Source organism: Bison bison, unplaced genomic scaffold (genome assembly GCF_000754665.1).
Source record: "Bison bison bison isolate TAMUID 2011002044 unplaced genomic scaffold, Bison_UMD1.0 scf7180017864056, whole genome shotgun sequence".
NCBI classification, from domain to species: Eukaryota; Metazoa; Chordata; class Mammalia; order Artiodactyla; family Bovidae; genus Bison; species Bison bison.
In genome coordinates this window covers 2,853,356-2,869,581 of record NW_011494628.1, presented here as the reverse complement: position 1 = coordinate 2,869,581, position 16,226 = coordinate 2,853,356, and the positions used below count along the sequence as shown (strand labels likewise).

The 16,226-nt window shown below is 32.2% G+C and overlaps 1 protein-coding gene across 4 annotated transcripts in view; it reads right to left on the bottom strand.

Moving 5' to 3' along the window:
• PDS5B (PDS5 cohesin associated factor B) overlaps window positions 1–16,226 on the bottom strand; it is a 116,533-nt gene that overhangs the window by 72,196 nt on the left and 28,111 nt on the right. For all 4 annotated transcript variants that reach the window (XM_010835933.1, XM_010835931.1, XM_010835934.1 and 1 more), the window contains exons 11-16: window positions 15,028–15,179; window positions 13,695–13,808; window positions 7,231–7,312; window positions 4,460–4,508; window positions 2,085–2,224; window positions 542–657 (exon numbers count right to left, since the gene is read on the bottom strand). In XM_010835933.1, the coding sequence (XP_010834235.1) occupies window positions 542–657; window positions 2,085–2,224; window positions 4,460–4,508; window positions 7,231–7,312; window positions 13,695–13,808; window positions 15,028–15,179 (653 nt within the window). The remainder of the gene's footprint in view (window positions 1–541; window positions 658–2,084; window positions 2,225–4,459; window positions 4,509–7,230; window positions 7,313–13,694; window positions 13,809–15,027; window positions 15,180–16,226) is intronic.

The following is a 16,226-nucleotide window of genomic DNA, read 5'->3' as shown; positions in this document are numbered from 1 at the left end:
CCCTGGTATCATGCTGTATGGCATGGCCATAAATAAATAAATAAGAAAAGAGCTCTTCCCACATTTTACAAAACCAAGTACAGACATAAAAAGAAAGTATTTTCCAAGATGTCAAAGTCAAGTGATATCAAACCTGAAACTTTAAATGAAGGCTGTCTTAAAAATAACATTTTTAGTTCTCAGATACCTATGAAATGCATCATATGCTGTTTTATAACATAATCACTTTATTTTCTTTTCCAGAAGGTAGAACTGCAACTTGTTTCTATCAGTTAACCTATGTGAGCGAACTAACCAGTATACTGTTAACAGATAAAAATTAGGCTTGTATTGACAAATTCTCATCCAAAAAGACTACATAAAATTAAAATAACATGAAATACTAAATACATACAGATATATACACAGATGAGTATATAGCCATTATGTATATACATAAATCTATATGGATTAGTGCCTTACAAACAGCAGACACTCAATAATGACTACTAAAGCATGAATAAATTAATGGTAATGAAAATTCAATATTTTAATTAAATACCTGATAGACTCAGTATCTATGTGCACAGGTGCTATCCTCTCCAAGAGAAACTTGATCATTTCCAGAAAAGGATTTGTAGGCTGTTTGGGGTTGCCCAACTTCTTAGTTATTTCACGCTGTAATGGAGATGTTTAAAATATTACAAAAGTATGTTTAAATAATTCATTACATTAAAATGTTAAGAAACTACTATAATTAAAATCACATAGTGCCGGTACTATTGGTATAGTATTGGTGCAGGAATAAACAAATCAATACAAAAAGACTAAGAATTTAGTATAGGAAAAAGGTAACATTTCAAGTAAACAGGAAAAGGATTATTCAATATATTGTTATACTGAATATACTGGAATAGCTCAATAGACATTTTTTAAAAATAAAAGCAGAGTTAGATTCCTATCTCACATCTTACACCAAAGATATTCCAAAAGGATAAAAACAAACACAAAAGAATAAAACCAATTGGGATATCAAACTTCAACAAACAAAATTATCAGGGGAGCATATTAAAACTACAGATTCCTGGGCCTCACTGTGAAGATTCTCATTTAGTCAATCTGGGGTAGAGCCAAGAATCATCTTTTATAGAAGAATTTAGGAAGATACACGGGCAACAGATTAAATAATACTGACGTAAGTAAATATTGTCATTGACCTGCAATACAATGGGATTTCATAAGCAAGACTTCAAAGGCAAAAACCTTGAAGAGACCGCTGACAAACTTAGTGAAATAACAAAACTATCATATGTAAAGGGCATCATAAACAAATGAAAAGGGCTAAGCTACAATTGTTGGAAAACTACCTGCAGCCTAATTAACACACAATGCCATGACATACTAACGAACCAATGAGATAAAGACAAATAGTCTAGAAAAGTAGGCAGATTAAAAACACAAAATTTACAAAAGAAATAAGAATGACTAATATATCCAAGGAGAAAAAGTGCTCATATGATTAGCAACCGATTTTATAAATGCTATCAAAATAATGTTTTTGTTTGAGTTTTGTGTTTCCAACAGTGATACTGGCCAATAGCGAATTTATCCTTAAGAAAAGAAATCAAGATTGTGTAAAATTATTAAGCTATAAAGATTATTTATTTTTTACATTAATCAAAGACTGGGAAAAAATTTAAATGTGTAACACAAAGGGGGACCATTCAATAAATTATGGCACATATACTCAATGGTGTGCTATGTTGCTACTAAAGAGAATATAGTAAAAGACTAATGAAAAAGTAAAATATACAAAGCTCTGTATAATATAATCTTATTTTAGAAGAACATACACCATAACATTAACAACTGTGTCCACAGAGTAATTACAGTTTAATAATTATTATTTTTGTGATATTTCCTAAATTTTACATAATGAACATAAATTATTTTACAAAAGGGGACAAAAAAGGATTTGTGGGCTTCTCCAAACATTATGGAGGAGCCTGGCAGGCTACAGTCTGCACAGAGTCAGGGCTGCAGAGTCAAACACGACTGAAGTGACTTATCACCAAACATTAACTCTTTTAAATTTCTCTCCTTACCACACAACCTTCAGCCTGTTTGCAGGAGCATGTTGGACTGACAAGTACTTCTAACTGTTTTCTTATTTTCTCATCATCTTCTAACACTTGTGTGAATTTCTTCATGAAATCCTGAGCCTTACCAGGATCTGGCAAATTTCCTTAAATTAAATTAAAATACAATTTTAGATATTTCCTGAAATAATAAAAGAGCAACATTTTTCATTCTTTACTTTGATGAAGAATCCTAACATACAAATTCATTTAATTTAATGAGATAAAATTATACAGATCCTTTAATAGTGAATTTTCACAAGTAAAAATTTTTTCCTAGAAACATTAAATAAAATCATTGTGAAGGACCATCTAGCCAGAGAAAGATCAAACTGGTTAACTTTAAATAACTCCATATAATATCTGAAGGCCTTAAATGTCAACCTGAAAAATACCAATTTTATTACTGTCCCATGAGCTTGTACATACATTGTTCTTTTGTGATTCACAGCAAGAGATCAAGATCAGTAAGATTTACCTTGAAGAAACTATGTTCCTGTTCTACACTGTTTACTGTTAAAACATCCACAGAAAATGCACACACGCATCTGCGAGGTACCAAGACAGGCTGAACAACATGGTCCAGGTGTTACTGCCAGATATGCCACTACCACACGAGAAAGTCTGAGCTCTTACAGAATCAAAGATTAGTTTTATACTGCTCTCCTAATACATCACTAACCAAAACACTTACGAAAGCTAACAAAATATCCATCACAACATCGTTTTTCTGGCTGCTCACAACTGTAATAGAGAATCAGACTAGGTAGAACCCTGCTAATAAACAGGGTAATACAGAAACATGGACTCTAATAACAGAAACCTGTTGAATCTTAAAATATGAATACAGTAAATGCAGTCTTCAAGTTCATATATGACTCTGAAGTTCCATTTATATCTTGGCTACACGACTGAACATGGTAAGAACTAATCTCCTCCCCCCAACTATTTGACTGTATAACCTTTCCCTATTTCCATAACACAAAAATTCTACTGTACTGTTTATCAACAGTTTTGGAAAAAGTCACTTTACAGCCCCTCCACAGCATCATATTAAGGCTACAATAAAGCATATCACCTAAGAAACAAAATGAAAAGAAAGTGAAGGGAGAGGGAGAGAGGAAGCAAAGAGAGGAGAAAAGGAGGAAGGGAAACACAGCAACAAAAAAATCCCTTTAATTCAAGATTCTACAAACATACTTGACCACTGGAACTCTTTTTTTTCTGATGGTACGACTAATATGTTCAGGATATTAACATCCCTTGGAGCAGAATTTGGGAAATATTGTACTTGTTGGAAGAAAATGGATACAAGGTTAAAACAGAAAGACTACAGGAGATTATCTCCTTTAGGGGATACTGTCCACAGCCAAACCACCAGGGAAATACTTATTTAAAAGCAATAGCATGAAATCACTTGCTTTAAGTTATCCAAAGGGACTGAAAACTAATTTAACTGCTTAGGACTACAAGGTATTTTGATGTGAAATTTCTACTCATGCCAGAGTTTCTATCACTTAGTCTAATACCCAATGAATTAGGTTACTATTCTTTTTAGTGTCTTAGCATACTTCCACATACATCCTGGAACATTTGTTAACATCTCAAAAATCCGCCTAAGATCTCTTCATTAGCCAAGTGGAAGCTCGGTGCAAGCACTTCCCCAGGTGCTCCTGATCTTCCCTCCACCTTCATGCTGTACACAGTGATCTCTGAGGTGAGAGAAAAAGCTAGTGCCCTGCAAAAAAAACTACTTTTCCCTGCCCTGAACAAAGGAAACGTGCTACACAACCCTTTAATATTCCCTGTTAAAGGCAATTAAGTAACATTTTATTTGACATAAAACAAATGTTTTATTTGAAAACATTTTATTTGAAAGCAAAAAAGTGAATTAACTTTTTTTTTCAAAAAGAAATTTGCAGTTATTAATTACATCCTTCATTCTAAACTTTGACTCACAATGAAATTAAAGCTTCAGAGAGATTCACATTAGAGCAAACAATAGGTTAACACAGGCTCAGTTTTTAACAGCAAGCTTACATAGCAATTTGAATGAATTCTCAAAAATAAATTTATGCAATAAAACCTTTATCTAGCTCTTGCTCATACCAAAACACAAAATAATTCTGTGCAGAATGCAAAATACATGAAAATAAGGGGAAAAAAAGGAAAGATGAGTATGCTGGGGGAAAGGAAAAAAATAAAAATCAACTAAAAAACTTTAATCTTTTCCTATATTATCATAGCCTAAAATGGAACTTTGAGGAATATTTTATACTACCAAAGAAAGAAATGTCTCAAATAAACCTTAAATTTTACATATAATATTTGAAGTAACTTACTTGTAATAACCATCACTTTTGAAAATATGGCCTTGACACTGGCATCTGTCTGAAAATCACACAAAAAAATGCAAAATTAAAATCTCCTAACAATAATCTTCATTATATTCTTCAGAAAGTTAAGCATAACCCACTCACACTCTAGGCCCACGCCAGGACCACCAGTATATGCTCCTTCTTTAGACATGTTTAAACCCCCGATAAACTGAATGAAAGAAGTGAAGTCATAATCCACCCTCGTCACTTCTTCCCTCATCCTGTTTTGTCATCCTCCCAAAAGGAAAAAAAAAAAAAGATATGATTGCTGCATCAACCTTTTGGGACACAGAGGTATTTTGTTTTTCTTAAGTATACTCAAAGGACAGGACAACTTAGTTTAAAAGGGGAACAAAGTAATCTGGAAATGTTGGTTTTCACACTTGTAGTCTATCTCAAACAAAAAACTGACAAGTATATACTTCTGATTGAACTGAGGTATTTAAGCCTGAGGATTTGATACATAAGTCAGGAAGCCACTGGGAAGACGCTAGATGAAGACAATTAAGATGCCACTAACATGTACAAAAGATTTTTCCAAGAGGGCTAGTTATATGCTGCATCAGTGTAGTATAATATTTCAGTGAATGAATGTCTTCATTACATTGTGCTTCATGTAACATATTCTGTAAAGTTATGGGTATGAATGATGTTTCTAAGAATGCTAGTTATTCACTGCATCAGGTTAGTGTTATTTAATGAAAAGAAACATCATCAACAAAGTACAATACTGCAAGTCACTTTGAGAGACACTGAGCAAATCAGTTAAGTTAAATGAAATAAGTAGAAGGGCTACATTGCTAAGAAAGAATAAAATTATCTTAATCAGAAGGAATAAAGAAGTAGTCAAAGAAAAATATTAAATATCTAGGAGTCTTCCTGATAAAATAGGCAGAATTATAAACAGACAAAAATTAAATACAGCTTTGGTTTTTTTTTCTAACTTTAACTGTATAACATCTACTAGAACTCTCAACATAAAGTGAGTATTAAGTATGTTGATATATGGCAAAACCAATACAATATTGTAAAGTTAAAAAATAAAATAAAATAAAATAAATTTTAAAAATAAGTAATAGACTTAATTCTCCTTTCACTACAATGCCGCTTTAGAGTACCATCCTCCTCCATTCTGTTTCTTCTTCAACCCCACCACACAAGAATGAGAATTCTCTCTTTGATTTAGATAACATGTTAATTATTTTAAGACAATTTAAAGGAAAATACCGCAAACTAGAAGGGAATAAAACACTGTAACTTAATTGAGACTGTATTTTATTCCTAGACTGAATAGGAATATCATGAGACCCTGCCAAGTTTTTATCAACAAGCAAAGAGAAGAAGCTCACACTAAATAAATTTTAAAGGGAGAGTGAGAGTCAACAAAGCTATTCTTGATTACAGTCTCATACATCACACTGCTCAACACACAACCTATACACTTAAAATGCTATTCGGCTGCTATTATGACTTTAATAATGCTTTCAATCAGGAATAATTTTATACACATGCAAATGAGAACATCTCACATTCTAAAATAGTATGTTTGCAACTTTAGAGGTAGTAAATTAATATGTCTCTAGGTGACAAAGAGGAGTACTTTATCTAGAGCTTATTATCTGAAACACTCTTAACACTGCATTATAACACTGACTAAAACAAATGTTTATTGGCTGAAACACACTAACTTAACTGAGATTTTCCAATTTCCCTCCTTCGCACAGAAGTACTGAAATAGCACAATTACTAAAATAATTTTAAAGTCATTGTGTAACAAGGAAAAACTTACTCTAGTAGGTTCAACATAATCAGGAATCACAGAAGGTTAAATTATGTTCAATAAGTCATAAACAAAGAGATAATTGTTAGCCTATAAAACAAAAATACTACTCAGTTGTAAAGCTTCAATCAGGCAAACAAGGGTCAAGAAATGTCTTATTACTACTACTGATTTAGAGGTTAAGAAAAAAGTGAGGTCACCATAAACCACTCAAACAACTACTGTTAGCTCACTGATTTTTAGGGCAAATGGCAAGATTTACACCTAGGAAAACTGGAGATGTTCTCCCTTAGATGAAAAAACTCCATTCTATTGACTTCTGTCCTATGAACAGAAAGTGTATGTTGTGGGGAAAGGGTGAAGGAGTCAACTATGTGCTGAAAAAGAAACAAAAATAACACTGCTGTTTTCCCTGGATGCCATGTAAAATGACTAGACACACTGATTTTTCAATGAATTGTATCTTTTATAGGCCTACATACAACATTCTCAAACATCAATTGGATGAATAACTACCATTAAATTATAATTATGAAGACCAGGTAATACATTAAAATTACCATAATATTAGTTGTAAGTAAAAATATCAAAATACTAAACTATAATTACATGATTTTAAAACTTTCTATAACCACAAGACTATACAAAGATGATGGCAGCATTTCAGTGCAGCAACATTAAATGTAATTTTACTTTTTATATGCTTTCAATAATGCTGAGTTATTCATCTTTTTTTTTTAAAGTTACCAAAAAAGGCTTAATTCTGAGTACACAGAAGCACATTCTGTTTCCTGTTGGATATCACCTTTTGCAGATACAGTGAATTTAAGTTTTTCTATGTAGTAACTTTCTTAAAAATTTCAGTGTTCTAAGTTAGAGATCATAGGTTCTAGAGTCAGAATTGTTCCACCCAGAAACAGCTGTTCAACACATAGCAGAAATGGTGATAACGTACTTTGGGTTGCTTAATTAAGTCAAGCAAATCCTTTACTTGATGTCGGAGCAGATTTTGACACTTCCACATTTCATTCAATGCTCTGAAAAACATAAACACATAAATTTAAATAACAAAATGGGATAAAAATCCTTCTAGGATATTCCAACTACATTATTTTTTTCTATAAGTTCAGATTATAAAAGGAGATGACAAAGATAGGGTAAAAGTTACAGGAGCTAAACAACTGATGATATATGGAGAGAGAGAGAGAGTCAAATAGAAGAGATAATAACATTTGGGGAGATGCGCATATCAAAAGAAAGGGATTAGTGGTGATTGTTTTTCCTTTTGTATAGAAATAGGGAAAATTTCTCATTAACTGGAACACATTTGCAGGCAAGGGCATAGGAATTAACTGAGGTGATTACAAACTTGAGAAATAAAGCAATATTTAATGGAATAATATCTTGCAGTAGGTAGGATGAAAAGGAATAAAAGACAGAAAACAGTGAGCTCTGAGAAAATGGGGATACTTTTTCCTGAAAGAAAAATATCATAATTTTACATAATATATATTATATACTTTATTAGTTATTTATAAATTATATTGTTATATAAGTGAATATTCATCTTACACAGCAAAAATTTTGATGTCCCCATAACACTTTTATTGTTTTCGGGCAGAAATTTAAAAAAGAGATTTATATAAGAAATTTATATTTATATATAAAATATATATAAACCACAGAGAGCAGTTAATGTTATTTAAATGCTGAGTTATAGAATATCAGAACCATTTATATTTAAAATTTTAAAAAAGAAATTTTCCAAAACCAAATACTACTTCTCATTATTGTTTTCAATTATCTATACTTCTATTGGGGCTTCCCAGGTGGCACAAGTGGTAAAGAATCTGCCTGTCAATGCAGGAGACCAAAGAGACTCAGGTTCCATCCCTGGGTCAGAAAGATCCCCTGGAGAAGGAAGTGGCAACCACTCCAGGATTCTTGCCTGGAAAATTCCATCGACAGAGGAGCCTGGTGGGCTATAGTCCACAGGGTCGCAGAGAGTCAGACATGACTGAGCACATACTTTCTATTAACTCCATTATCACAAATACAAAGCACTGCTCTGAGACAATAATTTAATGCAGACATATATAAACCATGTAAAAACATTCATTTTCTTTTGATAGACAAAGCAATTATCTGCTTAATATTTTCATTCTCAACAGTGTGTCTTAAAAGTACTTTTGTATTTTTTTAAAAAGGAGATAAATTAGCAGAAATTTGGACACAAATTCCTTTATAGTAGTCCCTTATAAATGGTACTAGCAAAACAACAGTACTGGGGCATTTTCATCTTAAAATACTATACTTTACTGTTTTCAAGGTACTAAAGTTCCCTAAAGTTTAACAGGCACATTTCAAGAATGCAAACATCAAAAGAAAAATGAACATTATCCAGAGGACTGAAAAAGTCTCACAGCAAAGTAGCAGTTATGTAATTAAAACAATAATTTTGAAAGAAACAGAGCAGTCATCTGTGAAATTACTTCTGAACCCCAAAGTCAATGAATTCTCTCCATACCTACACATTTTATCACTACTTATAACCCTAAAACGCCCTGGATTTTGAAACTTGCTTTCACTTAAAGCAGAAAAATAAAAAAGAAATTATCTTACCTATTATAGTTGTTTATTAATTTAAAGATGAAATCTTAAGTAATTCTAAAGCTTATTATAAACTGTAACAGTTGCAGCTTAAGTCAAAAAGTGACCATTACATACCAAGAATTTGTACTGTAACAATCAGGAGGGGCACCCCCTCAAGCATTTTAATCAAATTATATTAAGCAGCAAAGACAATGTGTCCTTGTGTTTTGCCTTTCTAAACAGCACTTAAGGGAAAAAAAACTGTACTAGTGGAAGCAGTATTACTATACTAGGAAGACAAGTATCCATCCATTCATTTAATATTAGTCTGAATTCCAGCTCTGTCACTAAATAAAAGTGAAAAATCTGACTAGAGCCTGGATACTCTTACATTTGTTGACTTTTTTTTTTGATTAAGTGACATTTTAAGTAGACAACTAGTCCCCTCACCCGGGCTTCTCCTCATTTGCACCAATGCACTACATGTTTGTGTCATTTCAAAGAAACAGAACTGCCACTGAGCTACAGAAACCTGTCAAATGTTAACGAGAACCTCTCCTCCAATCTTCTGCTCTCAAATGGCAAACTACCCGTCAGACTCAGCAGTACAGAACTGTCTAGAAGAGAGTCTGATCGATGAAGGAGAAGACACCACCAGGACACCTGATAGTACCACTTACTCTCACGGATAACAGCTGCTCTGGGCAACTTGGAGGAGGTGGGAATACACAGCATGATCAGAGGGCACGCAAGCTGCCTCAGTTCTCCTCTCTAATCATCAAGATACTCAGTTAACTTAGTGACCCAAAAGTGGGTACATATCAAAAAGTCTAAAATACAGAAGACACTTTGTCTCCCCCAAAAGAACGTCATCACAGAATAAAATATATGGCTCTTTCAATAAATAAAAATCCTTACCAAACAAATTCTTAGCAGGAACCTGCTTGTTACACAGGAGCTATTTTAAATACCATTCAAACTAATTAGAGGTCATAAATTCAAATGACTTTCTGGGTTTGAATGGTAATACAAATGCATGAAGTAGTACAGGCATTATAATACAGAGTAGTGAGCACTGTGGTGAAATCAGAAACATTAAGTAAAACATCAACATCATTAGTATTCAGGACAATGGAAAGAAAATGAGACAAAATTTCATACCCAAAAGATTCACAAAAAATAAAATGCCAGACAGAGGATGGAGAAACTTAGAAACCACTGGCAAGAGTATAAATTAGTATAATCATATTGGAAAATGATTTGACTAGTTTATAATGCTGGAAATGTGCATCCTCAGCAGTTCCACTCATAGCTGTAACTCCAATGATCCTAAACCTTGTCTGCCCATTAGAATCCCCAGAAATGCTTTTCTAAAAACCCCAATGCACACACTACAAACTAGACAAATTAAATGACAGACTGAGGGTGAGATTCATGTGTCAGTGTTTTTTAAACCTTTCCAAATGATTCCAATATGTAGTCAAATCTGAGAACCATTCACAACTATACCTCAGAAGTTCTTGCATGTTTACTAAACTGGAAAATGTTCACAGAGGCATTATTTGCATTATTAAAAAATGGAAACAACACAAATGTCCATTCTTTCCATGCACTCAGATCTGCAATGTCAAGATGATGGAATAAAACCGTGGAATAATGACAAAGTAATTCAATACCTCAGTGAAAATGAATGACCCATAAGCTCTGTAGAGAGAGTGGATGAAGTTTAGGAACATTACAGAATGGTGTGAAAAAAAAATCGCAGAAGAGTATACCCACAATCACTCCATTTTTATAAAGTTCAAAAATGATCAAAACCAAAAAATATATAACTAAGGGATACATATATACATATAATAAAACCATTCTTTAAAAGGAAATGAGAAACACAAAATTAAGGTTAGTGGTTTCCTGAGAGGAAGGAGGATGAAAGAGGGTGGGTGGTAGATTCATAGACAGTTATTACTATGCTTCAAAACTCATCATTTCTTTGGGTGCATAAAATACTTCATGACAGTGAATGTAAAGACTTTTGGAGAAAATAACCACAGACAAAACGTAAAGAATAAGTAATAAACTGTTAAAAACCATCAGGTATATAGTTGGTCAGTTAATTCGAAAAAGTTGATTAATAGGAAGTAACAGACAAAGAGACAAATCGAATTAACGGAGAACTCACAAATGGATAACACAGTTGTATAGAAACTTGAGAGTGTGGGTATTACAGGGAAGTCATTAGAGAGAATAATGGACTTGAAAATCCATGTAGAAAATAATATAAGATTTTTATTTTACATCATGCAAAAAATAAATTACAGGAAGAATAAAGATCTCAATCTGAAAAGCAAATCTTTAAAATTTTATTCAAAAATATAAAACAACAAATTAACCTCAGCATAGAAAAGAATTTTTAAAATGCAGAGAGAGCACAAGCAAAACCAAAAAAGACTGATATATTTGGTTATATTAAAATTAAAACTTTTGGGAGGAGGGTTCAGGATGGGGAGCACATGTATACCTGTGATGGATTCATTTTGATATTTGGCAAAACTAATACAATTATGTAAAGTTTAAAAATTAAAATAAAAAAAAAAATAAAATAAAATAAAACCACTGCAGAAAAAAAAAATAAAAATAAAAAATAAATAAAATTAAAACTTTCGTATGTGCTAAGACATCATAAGCATTGTTAAAAACATAACTATAAGCTCTAAGATATATTGTGCACATACCTGACAAATGTTTTAGTCTATAGAATGTATAAAGAAACTTTACAAAAAGTTGATTTATAAAATAATTTCAAAAATGTTATACACACACACACACACACACCTACCTTACTTATTTTAACTTAAAAGAGATAAGTATTCATGCACTAACCAGCCATTTTTGTAGAAATCAATTGATCTACAGATTGGAATTTACTTTCAGCTTTTCCATGAAATTATTTTTCAGTATATCTCAAAATATATTTTCAGTATATTATTTTAGTTCTGAAACATTTATGTTTTGTGTATTCTATTCACAAATTTTTAAATTTTCTTTTCCATTTCTGGTATTAACGGTTTCATTAGTTGTTTGCTCCTATGGGTTTGCAAGTTATACACTCAAATTTTTTTAGGGGTGACTCAAATTTTTAATAGGTATAGCTGTTCTAATTAATCAACATGTCATATCTGTCCTCACTCTTATACGACGAAAGAACATCAGAACACTACCTGCCATCTTAACATGTTGTTATCTGACAGTGTGCCCCCTCCCAGGGAAAGAAAAGGGTATCCCAGGGACTCTCACGAGCTCACAAATTGTTGTAGGTTGACTCAATGTCAGCCTAGATGCTAACCTACTTTCTAATACAGATCCCAACACTCGTTTAAGAAAACTATCCTATTCCTTCTGGATTTAGTTTCCTTTTTTATTCTTTAGTAATTTTTTCAAGTAGGATCTATGAGTGGTGAACTCTCACTTTTTGCTTAAAAATGTCTGTAATTCATTACTACTCATGAATGACAGCTGAACTGACTCAAGGCATCTAGACTGGCTGTGACTTAAAATAGTTTGTTCCAAAAGGGATATACATATATATATCATACCTCATCCATGCTAAGAGGCCATCAACTGCACCATGAAGAAAAGGATGCATTCCAATTTCAGAGATGTTGGCATATGAAAACTTAAGGTTTTACAATCAATTAAATACAGTGGAAACATATTTTACAATATGCATGGAAAAAGAATGAGTTTTGGAACCAGGTAGAACTGAATTCAAATTCTGGCCTTGTCTCTTACTACTTGCATAATTTTATGCAAGTTAACTGATCTCTGTGGGATTCAGTTTATCACGTGGAAAACAGAAAAAATATCACTTATGCTAGGAGTTGCCAAGTTTTTTCTGTAAAAGGCCAGATGGTAAATTTCACAAGCTTTGTGGGTCATAAGGTCCCTGCTGAAATTACCCAACTCTGCCAATTGCAGCAGGAAAGCAGACACAGTTAACATACATTCCTGTGCCTGAAATACAGTCAATATTAAGAAATGTACATTTTCTCTCCTACAATCTTTTTCTCTACATTTCTGTAAAAGATATAAACAGACATGTAACAATTTCCATGGGGGAAGTGAAGTGAAAAATCCCATTAAGCTGTGATAGGAATGAAAATTAGGTACAGCTCCCTAGACTTCTAATTTCTTCATCTGTAAACCCCATTAGCTGAGGGTTAAGTTACCCATTTACTAGAATACTAAGGATCTATACTTTCTGAAACCTAGAGCATATCAATCTCCAGGCCTCAATTTCCTAAGCCTCAGTACAATTCAACTGGCAATTCCTCTTCCATGTACAAAGTGCCAATTCTTTACAAAGGCCGTCAAAAGCACTTTTTGAATGAAACATGGTCATAAAAATAACACCTGTTGAGATTATGCAGCACAAAAATATGTATCCTACTGGTTTACACTATAATTCAAATCAGTATCAGGTAAAAATAAGAAAGTACTACTTTCACAATATGGACCCTTCTGATGCCTTAAGGAATATAAGCAAAAAACAAAAAATACATCAATATTTCTTGAGATAACAGAAAAAACTAAATCCTAAAAGCTACCCAATCAATCAGCTGTTTTTCAATTAGTTACAAAAATCCTTGTTAATCCCATGTTAGTAGCAGTACTTTCTGAAAAAATATCCAAGTATTCTATTGTGTCTGACCATTTAAACAATGTACATTACATAAATTGTCGACATTAAAAATACAGTTGTTTTCATTTCCATAAAATCCAGTATACTGCAAAAGATGGAGAGAACAGAGTTTGACATTTGAAACATACTTCACTGCATTTAAATCCAGGGTGGCATACAAGTAATACAAGCATTTCATGCGTTCTGTTGTTTCCAAATTGTGGGGGACCATGTATTGAGCAAAGATCCGTTCAACAAGCAATCTATGAAAAAACATAAAGTACTCTATTAATTTCTATAAATATATGTATTACATATGTATATAAATTTCTAAAACATATAAAAATACATATAAGAGAGCTTCTTCTTTCTGAGTGGAGATGAGATTTGCAAATCAAAAGATTTCTTTAACAAGAAGAGCCTCCCCCATCCCACAAAAAAAAATGGTAGCTGGATATACAAGAAAGCTCCTATACCTAGCAAAGATAGCTACTTCTGCATGACCCTGGGCAAGTTATGTACTAGGGGATCAATTTCATTAGCTAAATAATAAAGGGTTAAAAAACTACACTAGAACTTTCCAAGTGACAAATTCTAATCTAAGTTAAAACTAACAAGGAAATATTTGTCTTCTGAGTTTCCATAGTGATCATCATGAAAAACGACCTAGATGAACAAAAAGAATAGGGGAAAGGGGAGCTACCAAATCAAAATGCAAATCTCTGTGCATTATCACATGCTCAAAAAGCTTAAAAATGTCAATTTTTTAAAAATAGTAACTGTGAAATTTCTTAGATAGTATCAACCTAAGAGTTTCTACTTCCTATACCTCTTAAAATTCTAAGATGTTCTACTGGTTCTTAATTTTCTTATTTTGATCCTTATGGGTAAGATCATTTGGACCCCACTAAAAATTCATCAAGTCAATGCAGACTGCAAGCAGGATTTACAAGTCTACTAACTATAGAATGGATAGGTTCCATATAATATCTAATCTTATATACTGGAATAAAAAAACACAAAGACTATATTCAGATAATGTGTTTTTATATATAAATTTATAAATTATTTTTTAGCCTTAAGTAGGAACTGTTTTTATTTAAAATGCCTAAATATAAAAGGTGTATATTTGACTTTTATTTGAAAAACAATGTGAATCCTTATAATACAATTACCTATGAAACAAAATTTAAATTATAATTGCATACATTTCTACTTTCAAATATTACTCCATTAAAATACAGTATATGAAAATGACCATAAAAGATGTATCCATCCCTAAAGTTATATGTACATCACTACTTCATTTATGGCTTTGGCAGGAAAGCAACTAGTCACTCAAAATTTTTAACTTGCAGTAAAAACCAAAGATGGAGTTTAAAGTTATAAAAAAAAAAAAATAGTTCACCTAAAACAACAGCTCAACAAGTTATATAAAACCAAAAAGCACCAAACATTTTACTTATGGTCTTTTTAACTTACCTATCATCAATACTATTTTGATAATATATATGGAGCAATTTGTCTTTGATCCATGAAATCTGTTTTGCAGCATCTTTCCCAGCTGCTGATTGTAAAGCATATTTCTTATAAATCTGGGCAAGTCCCATCATGGCTTCTTTGCGTACTCTCCACTTAAAATAAAAACATTTTTTTAAATAATTCAAAAATGCCTCCTTATATTAATTCCTTCAAGTTTAGTTACCCCCTTTTTTATTTACTTTACACAATATATTTTAATCATACCTCACTTACTAGATGTTAATTTGCAATAACTATGAAAAAATACAACTATTATTTTAATATTTACTGCATCAAGCATAGACATCTATTAATATATAAATAATTTTAATGCTTTGATATCTCCTGGAGAAGGAAATAGCAACCCACTCCAGTATTCTTGCCTGGAAAAATCCCACGGACAGAAGAGCCTCTTGAGCTGCAATCCATGGGGTCGCAAAGAGTCGGACACGACTGAGCAATTTCACTTTTGATATCTTAGACCCTTACCAACCTCTAAAAACAAATTTTAATCACAATCTACTTAATGTCATTTAGAATTAGTGAGGGAAAACATGTTACACCAACTTTTAAAAGGCAAAGACAGTTAAGCGCTATTCCTTATAGAATTTTTCCAAATTATGGTCTATATTAAACATACTTGTAAAGGTACATAGAATAGTGGCTTTATCAGATGCTGAATGTAAAGACACATTAGTGGTTCATTTACCTGGGAAAGACATTCAGGTGTCAGAATAACATATTCAAACTATTTTTTTAAATGAGTACGTATCTGCTATATATCTAACATTAATTATCTCGGTATGAGATTAACCTTAAATTTTACAGCACTGTAATCAGTAGGATGTTAGTAATATTTAGAACTTCACGAATCTGCAAAGACTATTCATTTATCCTTTGCAGTCATAGCAACATTTTTCTTTTGGTTTCTCTTTTAATTACAGTAAAGAGTAGTCCTTATTTCGTCCATCCATTGCAAAAACACTGAAATAAAAGACTTCAAAAGCTTTACTCAAAATTCAATACATTTGTAAAAACTGTATATCCAATTTCCTATTTTACCTCTAGTTCCTGAAACTGGTGTTTTAGGGAGAATTTAAAGATACAGAGCAAATTGTAATACTGCCAATAATGTAAATACATTTAACAACATTTTGGTA